At 41.6% G+C, this 12,457-nt stretch overlaps 1 protein-coding gene across 3 annotated transcripts in view; it reads left to right on the plus strand.

The window, feature by feature from the left end:
* COL7A1 (collagen type VII alpha 1 chain) overlaps positions 1 to 12,457 on the plus strand; it is a 152,750-nt gene that overhangs the window by 8,052 nt on the left and 132,241 nt on the right. For all 3 annotated transcript variants that reach the window (XM_081938128.1, XM_081938129.1, XM_081938130.1), the window contains exons 2-9: positions 656 to 749; positions 4,007 to 4,187; positions 5,418 to 5,577; positions 6,586 to 6,679; positions 8,203 to 8,361; positions 8,735 to 8,892; positions 10,150 to 10,279; positions 11,984 to 12,106. In XM_081938128.1, coding sequence (XP_081794254.1) covers positions 677 to 749; positions 4,007 to 4,187; positions 5,418 to 5,577; positions 6,586 to 6,679; positions 8,203 to 8,361; positions 8,735 to 8,892; positions 10,150 to 10,279; positions 11,984 to 12,106 — 1,078 coding nt within the window. In that variant the 5' untranslated portion in view covers positions 656 to 676. The remainder of the gene's footprint in view (positions 1 to 655; positions 750 to 4,006; positions 4,188 to 5,417; positions 5,578 to 6,585; positions 6,680 to 8,202; positions 8,362 to 8,734; positions 8,893 to 10,149; positions 10,280 to 11,983; positions 12,107 to 12,457) is intronic.

Raw genomic sequence — 12,457 nt, forward strand, 5'->3', positions numbered from 1 at the left:
AAAGCTTCCTTCATGGTTTTGGTCTTGTAGCCACCTGCTTTCTTCTATCAGCATGTGTACTGAAGAGCAGTTCCTCAACTTTATGTCACTCAGAGAATTTGCATTATAATTTCTATCATTCCTTAACATTTCTGGGCATGCAGGCTGTAGCTGATGGGGATGGCAATCCTAAATTTCTGAAGGCTACTGATTTGGAGAAGGTTGATAGCTGAGGCTATGGCTCTTTAATATTCCATTCTTTACTGCCCGATTTTTTCCTATTAATAAACACACTGCACTCAGGTCTTTGCAATCATCATCTCCTGGAAGTTTTGAAGAAGAGATTGGATAACCATTTGTCTGAAGTGGTGTAGGGTTCCCTGACTAAGCAGGGGTTGGACTAGAAGACCCCCAAGGTACCTTCCAACTCTGTTATTATTCTATTCTTCTCTGACCATGGTTAAGCAGACAACATAAAATTATAGGAAGTCTATTTCCAGAGAAACAATGAGATATAAAAGTAGCATATAAATAAGCAACGCGAATACCCTTTTTGCCACTTATATGTGGTCCTGGGTTGGAGACGAGGGCAATACTGCTCATGATAAACTTGTTCAGCTCTTGACTCCCAGTCTGAAGAATTCAGCATGCTTCCATCTCTTATTCTTTGTTTCAGACTCCCACCATAAGAAGCAAAATGTTGTTCCTCGCAGCATTCCATGCGGTATTCTTTGCTTCTATACAGGTCATGGCTCAAAAAAGGGAGAGAGGTGAGTCCTGGTTAATTTAGTTCTGAATGGCAACCCTATTGACACCAACTTCTGTCTTTTGCACTCTGTTCAGCCACTGCGTTGGCTAGAGAAGGGATAGCAGGAAACTCAGTAAAGCTAAGAGGTAAAGCTGTTCCTCTGTTAGAGAAGGACCCTGGAGAGAATAATTTGCAAAAACACCATATGAAATCTTGGAGAGCTACACAGAGCACCATATGGTATGATTTTACGTCTAGCACACCTGGTGTAATAGGAGAGCAAGGATTAGATACTGGAGTTCATTTGGAAGTCTCCAGAAACTACAGGGGGATGAGAATTCATGGGTGAAGTTGAACATGGCCAGGTTTACTTTTTACAACTTTGTGTATTTAAAAGCACTTTCATAGAGTGTAAATTTTTTTAAAATAAATAAATAAATAAATTACAGAACATACCTGGTACACCATTCTTTATTATAGTTTCATAACAGCTATGCAATGGGAGGGAAGAACTTCTATTTTTTTCTCCTCAATGTTACCAATTTTCAAAGTCATTTAATACTAATAATTGCTTTGACTGTGCGCTTGGGGCAGGGGTGGGATTGAAAAATGTTAACAACCGGTTGTCTGCCAGGTTGCTGGGTGGGCATGGCCATGGTAGACGTGGCGTACTCTGCCTCCTGTACCATGGTGAGGGGGGCATTTTTGCAGTCCCCAGGGTTTGGAGGCTTTCCCAGAGCCTCCAGGAGGGCGAAAACAGCTTCCCCGAGGCTCCGGAGGCCCTCTGGAGGCCCTCCAAAGGCCAGAAACAGGCGCTTTTTTGGACTTCTGGTACTTCCAGGAGGTCCTTTTTTCACACACACACCCAGAGCCTCCACGCAGGCCCTGCACTTACCTGGCATGATGAACGGGCCACATGGAGACTCCTGGGAGGGGAGGTGTGGGCGGGGCAGCCGGTCCTTGCAGTTTGGCGAATCGGATGCAAAATTAATATCCGGTTCACCTGAACCGGTGCGAACCGACTGAATCCCACCTCTGGCTTATAGGGTAATTTGGGGTTAGGAAACCTCTGCCCCTGCTCCTAATTTCAGAAGCCCTGATAAAGTTTTCCTCCCTTCCCTGCAACCTGCTTCTTATAAGAGAGAAGAGAGGGTGTTTGAGAAAGAGTCCCCATTCACATCTAGTTTTAACTGTAGGAAACCTTTCCTGAAGAGATCTTATCGGAAGGGGTGCGGCTCTTAATAGAAAAAAAGTTAGACATTCCTGGAGTAGGGACTCTGAATTGAGAATGCTGTTATTGATTGTTTTCATTTGCCAAGGCTTTTTCATGACTCACCACTTTCAAACGGAATCATGATATAAAGCCCTCTTGACAAACTGTACACAGCCCTGTATATCTACTTCCTCTCCTTGTTAGCATGCAAGAGAAATAAGCCCATAACTTGATTTATTTTTGTTCCTTGTGAAAACCGAACTCCTGTAACTTTACTGAAGGACTTATTTATTTGCTGTAATAACAATATTTCACGATTGTTTAAAGCCAGGCCCACACCTTCCCGTAGCAACTGTTAGTAGGAGAAAGCATAATTCAATATTTGTGCACAAATTATGCCCTCCAGGCATTTTGTCTGTCTGTCTTTCTGCCTGCCTATCTTCCTTCCTTCCTATTCATTTATAACCCAATTTTATTATTTTTACAAAGGAATAATTCAAGGCAGTGAATATACCCAATACCCCTTCTTCCTCCTATTTTCCTCTCAACCACCACCCTAGAAGGTGAGGGAAAGTTACTGGCCCAAAGTCACCCAGCTGGCCTTCATGGCTAAAGTGGGATCTGAACTCACGGTCCCCTGCTTTCTGCTCTGGTGCCTTAACCACTAGACCAGTGATGGCTAACCTTTTTCTCCTCATGTGCCAAAAATGATTGTGCGACACCCTCCCACCTTGGGTGTCCTACTCTGCCTCCTACACCATGGTGAAGGGGGCATTTTTGCCCTCCTCAGGCTCTGGAGGCTTCCTTGAGCCTCAGGGAGGGTGAAAATGGCCTCCACCAGGCTCCAGAGGCCAGATACAGGCCCACTTCCAGAACTTCCGGGAGGCCCATTTTATGCCCTCTCCAGGCTCCGGAGGCTTTCCTCGAGCCTCCAGGAGGGCAAAAATGGTCTCCCTCAGACTCTGGAGACCTTCCCTGAAGCCTCCTGGCACCAAAAATGGAGCATGGAGGGGCACCGCCTCCCGTGCTCCCCCCGTCCCATGCGCACTCATCTTCCTCATGCATGGCAGACTAGAAAATCAGCTTACTGGTGGGAGGCGAGCGCACATGTGTGATGGAGCTGAGGTGAGCGATGGCTCGCCTGCCCACAGAGAGGCTGCCATAGGTTCGCCATCACAGCACTAGACCAAACTGACTGTCGCAATAAGAAACAAAACCTCAGAAATAAAAGATTCCATTCCCTGATTTTGATTCTGCCATATGTTTTGAAAGAAAGGAATAAAAAGTTTATTGTAGTGTGTCTGTTTTAGATTGTAGTTTCCTTTCTGAATGCCCCCTCTTAGCTCAAAGTCCCTGGTCCTGAATGCAGATAGTTTTCAATATACAACTGTTTGTTTAGCAGCAGTTTGAACAGCACTCAAAAAGTGGCTTAACACCGGTCCTTGTGTGATAGTTGCAACATCTCCACAGTCCTATGATCAAAATTTGAGCTCAGGGCAACCAGGTTGCATTTACAACAGTTGCAGCATCGCAACTGTGATTGCCATTTTTGACTTTTCCGGCTGCTTCCAATAAGCAAAGTCAACGAGGGAAGCCAAATTTGCTTAACCACCACATGATTCACCTAATAACTGCAGTGATTCACTTAGCCATGGCAAAAAAAAAAAAGATTGTAAAATCAGGGGCAACTCACTTAACAACTTCCTTGCTTAGCGATGAAAATTCTGGTCCCAATAATGGTTATAAGTCAAGGACTATCTGTAGTCTTATCACAGTGGTTATTCTATCTCCATGGATCTAGCCAGGGACTTTTCTATCTCTTTTATTGTATAATAACTTTAATGGTCAAATTATGGACTTGATGTATGAAGTGCGCAGAAACTGAGGACTTTTTTCTAGGAATGATTCAGTCTGGCTCTGTGAGACTAAAGCTTCAAGCTAGTATATAACTACAGTATGCGTAGACCAAGCCCAGCTCCTGCTGTTCTTTTGCCTTGTAATATAAATGAATGGAGGGGATCCACTGATGAAGGTAAGCCTCCTGACCAGTTGATGTTGCCTTGCAGTGGTCTGCACCAATGTATACCTAGCTGACATTGCATTCCTGGTAGATGGATCCTCTAGCATTGGCAGGGGAAATTTCCGCATGATCCGATCCTTCATGGAAGGCCTGGTTGTTCCTTTTATCAATGTGGTGGGTGCGAGCGGAGTACGTTATGCAGCTGTGCAGTACAGTGATGACCCCAGGTGAGTCCTATTCTACTTGCTTTTCATGTTACTTACTTTAGACAAATTCTTGGAGAACAGTTGTGTTACTGACTTGGATAATTAAATGGGGCTGCTATATTCCCAAGACATAATTTCACTAAATGCTGGGGTCAGTCAGTTTGCCTTCATGACATGTAGAGTTCTTTGAGTCTCCTAGATGGCTACAATTGTGAATATGATGTCCAATGGATTAGATAGCCTGCCTTCCCCCAGACTGGTACCATGCAATCTTGGAGTTGAACTCAGTGCACCTAAAATGTACTGGTCTGGAGAAGATTGAGAGGTCAAATCCCAAAGAACTTTTAACTGGTTTCACTTGCAATTAAAACTCTACTTACTTCTAACCATCTAGAATAACAAGTTGGAAGGGACCTTGGAGGTTGTCTAACCCAACCTCCTGCTCAGGCAGGAAATCCTATACCATTTTAAACAAATGGTTGTCCAATTTCTTCTTTAAAACCTACCGTGTTGGACCACTCACAACTTCTAAACTGATTAATTGTTCTAACTGTCAGGAAATTTCTCCTTAGTTCTAAGTTGTTTTTCTCCTTGATTAGTTTCCATCCATTGTTTCTTGTCCTTCCTTCAGGTGCTTTGGAAAATAGCTTGACCCCCTCTTCTTTGTGGCAGCCCCTGGGATATCAGAACATTGGTATCATGTCACCCGTAGTCCTTCTTTTCATTAAACTAGACATACCCAGTTCCTGCAACCGTTCCTCATATGTTTTAGCCTCCAGTTCCTTATCCTCTATTCCTAAAGAGTGACCCTCAAAATAGCCAGACTGCAGTTCTCAAGAGAAAGAAAAAGATGTATTCCCTTTCTTTACTCTATTTGCAGAGTAAATCTATTGGATTAGAAGATGTGCATTGAGTAACTTGTTAAATACTGCCAGGTGGCCACAGTGTGAGTGCATTTGTACATATTCTTGAGATTCATGTTCACTCTAAAGACAAACAAAACTGCATTCATGACATAACTGCCTCTTACTTGTAAGAGGAGCCAAGTACACTATTTATAATGTTGAAAACCTCCCAAAAAAGCCTGAGATTGATTTTGTTTTTTTTAAAAACAACAACTACTTGACGACAAAAATTGGTTATGGAGCAGTATTCCGGGAAATACTTCTTCGCAACTGATGGGCTTTCAAGTAACAGCGTGGTTCCTGCTCTTGCTTCTGCTTAATTACTTTTAATTGCATTTGATTCCAGGACTGAGTTCAAATTCTCGGACTTTCTCAATGGAACGGAAGTGATACGGGCAGTCCAAGAGATAGCCTTCAAGGGCGGGAATACTCGCACAGGAGCAGGCCTGCGTTACGTAGCAGATAACCTATTTGGGGCCAATCAGCTCCGCCCTAACGTTCCAAAGGTACTGTGAAAACTTTTACTGCCCCAACAGAAAGAGAAGGGAATGGCCAGAGAGTCCTGGGCAGAATCTTACAGGTTTTGACCATTCTGACAGCCATTTTTAGTCTCTTAGAATATTGAAAAAAAATCATGTTTGTCAGTAGAAGTATGACCTGTTGCTCCATGAATGCTGAATGGATACAGCACTTAAACCTTACCTTTTTTAAAAAATTTAATGGCTGTATGAGGAATATCTTTCCTATTCTAGCTTCATCATGTAATGTAAGCAAAACGCCCCATAAGGGACATTTAATAATAATAATAATTTATTAAATTTCTAGACCGCCCCCTCTCCCCGGAGGGACTCGGGGCTGTGTACAGGCATAAATTTAAAACATATAAACAATCAAACACATAAGTAAAAATCAGATTAAACAGCCCCTGTACAATTTATAAAAATTAAAAAACAGACCTTAAAACCAATCTTAAAAATTTAGAAATAGGACTGAGGTGGGATAGGTGGAATTAGGCCAAGCCGGCTAGCTGGAATAGGTGGGTTTTAAGTTTCTGACGGAAGGAGCGGAGATCCGTAGTCATTCTAATGTCGGGGGGGAGGTCATTCCAGAGGGTCGGGCCCATCACAGAGAAGGCCCTTCCCCTAGGCGTCGCCCGCTGGCACAGCCTAGTGGACGGCACCCGGAGGAGTCCCTTTCTGTGTGAGCGAATCGGCCGGAGGGATGTATGTGGCAGGATACGATCCCGCAAATAACTAGGTCCTGTGCCATGGAGCGCCTTAAAAATGATTTAAACGCTACATATTGTTAATGGACCAATATTAAATAATAACTCTTACTGGTGTTCTGAAATAAGGGCATAGGTTCCAAGAAATATGTTTATCAGCCCTGACCTTTATTTTTGCCTCGGCCATCTAACTGCAGGTGGTCAGGCTGAGCAAACACTGAGCTGTTCTTCAAAAAGAATTGAGCTTAAGTCTTTGTGTGATGTAGTATGTTGCATTTCTCCCCCTTAGATCTGTATTCTCATTACTGATGGAAAGTCTCAGGATGAGGTTGAGCAGACGGCCTTAAAACTGAAGAATCAAGGCATTAAAGTCTTTGCAGTGGGTGAGTGATCTTGCAGCACAGGATGGATATCAAATAAGGACAAATTTAATGGGACTTTCTCCCTCTGCACCAGCCACGACTTCTCATCACCTCCCCCTTGTTAACTGTTTGCTGAAAGAAAAACATATTGGATGGGTGGTACATGAAATGCATATACCAGTTCTTACTTGCCACTTTAGGGCTAGGTAAGATTGAGAACATTGCAAGCACGGGATGGGCCCTCTAGGTTTATTAATCCTGGAATCACTCTCCTCTTAAATCAGATTGCAGTATCTTTTGAAATTACGAGGGTTAAATCAGACTTTGCTTATGCCTCCGGTAAGCCTGGGGAAGTCTGCACTTGCAAACTGAGAATTCAGTTGTACAACTGTAATGCAACACTCTGGCTAAATGTTACAGAAAGCAATTGTTTATTGGTGCATTTCTCTTGGTATACAGAGGAATATTTTCCCAGATTAGAATTTAAAATTTAAAAAAAAATTCTGACTCCCACCACCGATGTAAGTGAAGTGCATCAAAAATAAAGGTGAATATATCAATTTCAGTTATACAGAAAACACAAGTACTATTTTTGGCAGGAGAAATCCCTAAAATCTCAATGCTTTTATTAAATCAACTCAAAAGCCACAAAAATGTACAGGCTTTCAAAATCTCCACATTTCTTCATCAAGCAAGATATTCATCTCACCACCCTGATTATGAAGACATTACCATTTTAATATCTTTAATAATGTCTCTTTTCCTATTTTTCCAAAATCTTTTTTTAATGTATTGCCCACTGAAGAAATCTCAAAGGGCAGGGGAAGAAAATTACATGCATTTTTGGCATTTGCCTAAGAAAAGCATAGTCCTAATATGGATTTCATATTAGAGATGTTAGTGTATAATATATGTGTGGAAGCATTTTTTTTATAGCAAAACCATAAAAGACTCCCAGTTCTCCCCAAGCATGTTTTGAAGAAGGGCAAAATGCCTCCCCAGAGAGCTTGGAGCAACTGTTACTGTTTTCCACCAAGTTTATGTGGTGGAAATTTAGCATATTTAGATTAAAAGCAACTGGGACAAGAACTGGCAGAGCTTAACTGGCCCCAACTATTCTTTAGGGCAAGAGGCTGGAGTTTTTCTCAGCCCTCTCTAAAGATGTTGGATATTGAAGTGCATGCAAAAGATGTGCCCTTCCATGGAATTCAGATTATAGTATCTTTCCAAAATTACAAGGATTAAATCAGGTTTATAGCTTCAGGAGGCCTCCATATGTTTTGGTTTAAGGCTTCCATATTTTTTCCCTTTGATCAACTTGGCCAGGGGCTGATAGAAGTGAAATCCAAAATGTCTAAGCATGCCAGTTTCTCAGTCTAAGCTTAAATAGTAGCAAAATTTACCTTGGTGATCAAAACCTGATTTATTTTGAGAGTTTCTCCCAGTTGGTCTGTGAAAAAGACCAACTACTGCAAGAATATAGCAATTGCTTAATTAGGTTTGGAGCTAATGCAAGGTGCTTCTTTTCTCTCTCCTTCACCCAGGTATCAAAAATGCAGACCGGAAGGAGCTTGACCGAGTGGCTTCCACACCCACGGAAGACTATTCCTTCTATGTTACTGATTTTAAAATCCTGGCATCCCTCTTGCCACTGGTGTCGCAGAAGGTGTGTGCCAGCACAGGAGGCATCCTCCAGACAATAGGTAAAGGATTTGGAGGACTGCAGTGTTCGGTTTATTGTGCTATATAACTTTCAGAACTTTCCTTTCAGTGAATATGTGAATTTTGTTCTTCTCTTTTTTCCATGGAAACAATATTGGAGGAAGCTGAGGTCAGGGCCACTGATCTCCTATTTTTGTTGATTTGACTTGAAATGTCAGCAAATGGAGCGCTCCATCCTTCCATTGCAGGCCCCAGTTCCTATTGATGTCAACGCTGTCACTCTTCATTTGATAGATCCTTTCAGTTTTTCTGAGATGCTTAGCCTTTCCTTTCCATGTCCACAGCTGTCTGTAATGGTTTGTGTCAACAAGAAACCTGCTTTCTGTCATTTTCTCTGCTTTTTCTTTCCCTAAGGTGCCTACAATGGTCCTTCCAACCTGGTCTTCGTGGAACAAGGAACAGACATGCTAAGGATCCGTTGGACAGCAGCTGGTGGTCCTGTAATTGGATATAAAATTCAGTATGTACCTTTAACTGGCCTGGGGCAACAAATCATGTCAGAAAGGCAGGAGGTGAGTATTTTTCATAGTGCAAGCCTCATGCTTTCTCAGAAGTGAATTTAGCTATGTTCAGCTATGAAGGAGGGCAGTTTTAATGCGGCAGATACATGTGTACAAAACATTCATTTGGGGGGAATTCTGAATTATCCTATTTTTCTTCCAAGACCACATTAGTCAATCCATTCTGGGGCTGATACTGCAGTTTTCTGGAAGTGAACCTTCTGGAATAGGAAGTGGTTTGTAGTGTTCTGGGGGTGACATTTCCCAGGATAAAATATTATACATACAACTAATGTGGGGGTAAGGCCCTTCTTTGGTCTGAAAAGAGGTGGAGGGTACATTATCAAGGTTATGCTATATTAATGCTATTCCTCTCCATATTAAAACAACATAAAACACTAACAAACTTTGTCTATTTTTGGACCAGCCCATGTTCCACAGTGCTCTTTTAGTTGACACACAGTTGACATAATAATATTGAATTTTTGTTTATAAAAAAGCATGAAAGGTCCAGTGTCCGCCCTGCATTCTAAGGGAGTTGTCTCATCACTTTATCTTTTTAAGAATGCAACTTATTTCTTGAGCCAGTTACCCCATCAGATTCCTTTGATCACTGTCCAGTTCTTATTTACTTGAAGTCCTTCTGGCTGTATAACAGAGCTGTCATTTTCTTGTGTGTGTTTGTGTGTGTGTATTAGAAGTATTTTATAATAGAAGAGACTAACTTGGGTGGTGGTAATTTGACAAATTTAGGTGATAATGAAGCTGGGCCCTGCTTCAATCACTCTGTTATTCTGTCTAAAGTTTTTTTAAGCAATCCCTCCATCTAGTAAATTGTGATTAGCACTTTAGTGCAAGAAATGCGAGGTGAACATGTGACATGATTTGCAAGTAGTATAAGATGGACATTAAATGTGTTAGATGATTTGCAAACAATATGCAGTAAACATCAGATGAATAAAGTATTTTTCTTTTTATTATTTGCATAGAAGAGGAATTTTTATTTTTATATAAAGCCATAACACAGTTCTGAAAAAAAAGACATTTTATTTATTCCCAGTAGAAATTAGTTTTAGTATTGTAGTGATAAATTTTTATCAGGAAAGTAGTATGGAGGTAGGAGGAGTTAAGTATTACTTGTCCCTCCTCAAGCAATTTTTCTTTGAGAAATTAGTAGAATGTAAATTTCATACAGATGCTATTTTCATATGTGATTAGATATGGTGGCAGTTAATGAGTGATAACAGATCCATTCTGGATATTAAACAGGTCAGTGTGGGATCTGGTGAGACAAACACTGTACTCCGTGGCTTGAAAAGTGGGACAGATTACCTGGTCACTATTATAGCTCAGTATGCCAACCGCATTGGAGAATCAGTTTCTGGCAAAGGACGGACACGTGAGTAATAAGCCCATCTTTGATATATTGAGATTCTGTAATTCATTTGACATCTCTTGATACATTTCCTTTTAAAATTTCTCCCAAATAATTCCAGAATTTGGTCCCTTCAGATTTCTTGGGTATAAACTCCCACTTGTGCTTCTTTGGGTGTCTCTGTAGTCTTGTCATGTATAATATGTAGAATTTACAGTTATGTCGTTTCTGTGTATTACTATAGTTCATATAGGATATAGCCACAATTTTTTGATTGCAGAGACAGAAAGCTGGTGAGTAGATAAGTCCATGGCTATCTTCTGGGAAGCCAATAAAAACCATAATAAAAAGTCTGATATTGTTATGCATTTATTTCTGGGCAACCCGGGTAATACAGGAGTTTAAGCTCTTTTACAATGTGACATTGGAGTTCCAAATAGCCTCCAAGATAGCGCAGATATGCATTCACCATCTCTTTTCCTAGAATTTGGCTGCATTTTTCCAAATGTAATTACCTGATACATACTTACAGAGCATTATATCGCCTTTAAAGAGGACTTTATGTAGGCATCATGCCAAGAAACCTGAACATATACCTCCATGTATGTCATCAAGAGTTGTGCTCTGCTCAAAAATGACTTCATATTAAAAATTAATGCATTAATTGGTCAGACAGTGTGTTCTGTTCTCATCAGAATATCCTCCCCCCCCCCCCCCCCCGCGCCTATGACTATCTCACATTATCACAGCTAGGCTGCTATTGGGCTGACCCCAGGAAACATTTCATGTATGTTTTGAAACTACTGCACTGACTACAGGTCCATTTTGAGTGTTAGTCAAAGTCCTGCGATTGATCTTTAGAGCCCTTTATAGCTTTGGACCTTGTGTTCAAGGACTGTCTTTTCTCACTCGTGTCTTGTCTGCACCATTTTTATAACTCTCACTGTCTGAAGTCAGGAAGAAATACCCTTCTGTAATACCCTTTTTGTAACAGCTAAAACCTGTTCATTATCCTGTGTCACTTTTAAATGAGTTGCCAGCATAATTTTACAATGCAGGGTTTTTGGGGGCAACCATTATCCCGTCAGACGTTGGGTTTACATCATTCATTAGTTCCAGGCAACCTAATGGTTGGGGTACTACAGGTGTTGTCATCCCTGGAGCTCTGAAGGGAGCCTGGCTGGAGATGGCTTTGCCATTTCGCTCATTTAGCTCATTCCACTATGAATGAAAATAACTCTACAGATTCCTATTAGTATAAGTGTCAGGGTTCCAAGTAACACCCCCAATGAAAGAAGACTCAGAGGCTTGAGGTTCCTCAAAATTCCATTTTATTAGAAATGTCATATTGGCACATCTAGGAAAACACGAATCTGAAATTTTCTAGGTTTTCCCCACCCAAAAGTCCCTGCCCAGCACCCACATGTCCATCACATGATCCAATCAGGCACCATCCAAAACTGGAGATGCCTCCCAGTTACATCATCATAGCTGCAGGGCAAGATGTCTTTGACTCTCTGAGAAAGGAATGTTATTTTGACTATATATCACCCATACTCCATATAATCCCCCCTCCCATTTTCCCAAAGTGGAAAATGCATCAGGCCTGAAGGCCCAATGTAAAAGATGGCTTCCACGCCTGACAATAAGTTCTCTCATAACACATTGTGTCTGGAATTCATGTGAATGTGAAGAACCCACCCCATTGATTCTTTGTTTTCCTTGCAGAGATGCTGTCTGGCGTGACAAATCTTCGGGTGGTAGAAACAGGACCATTTTTCCTCAGACTATCCTGGGCAGCTGATCTAAATGAAGCCCTACAAGGCTACCGGCTCAGTTATGTAGCTAGAGGTTAGTGCAAAACTTGTCAGGGGTGATCGTTGGGGTTAGAAGTGCTAAGTTTCAGAAAGATTCTTTTCTCAAAAAGCAATTAATTCAATTGCTTCAGGGAATACTGAACTAGAACAGGAAGTGCATGGCTGGTGCTGCAGCTTCCCCTTAACCTCATCGGTAGTTCTCTATCTCCTAATTCACAGGGATGAGGGGGGAAACAGGAATTGCCGTGTTTCTTTAGATTATACTGGGCTTGCACTCTAGCGGAAAAGTGAGTCCTTCAGCAGAATGGAGCACAATGTCTGAGAAGGAGACAACCACACTACACTCCCCAGTCCTGTTGTTGTTTGTTGAAGTTTGCTCTGACTA

The sequence above is a fragment of the Natrix helvetica genome (genome assembly GCF_964273705.1).
Source record: "Natrix helvetica genome assembly, chromosome: 1".
NCBI classification, from domain to species: domain Eukaryota; kingdom Metazoa; phylum Chordata; class Lepidosauria; order Squamata; family Natricidae; genus Natrix; species Natrix helvetica.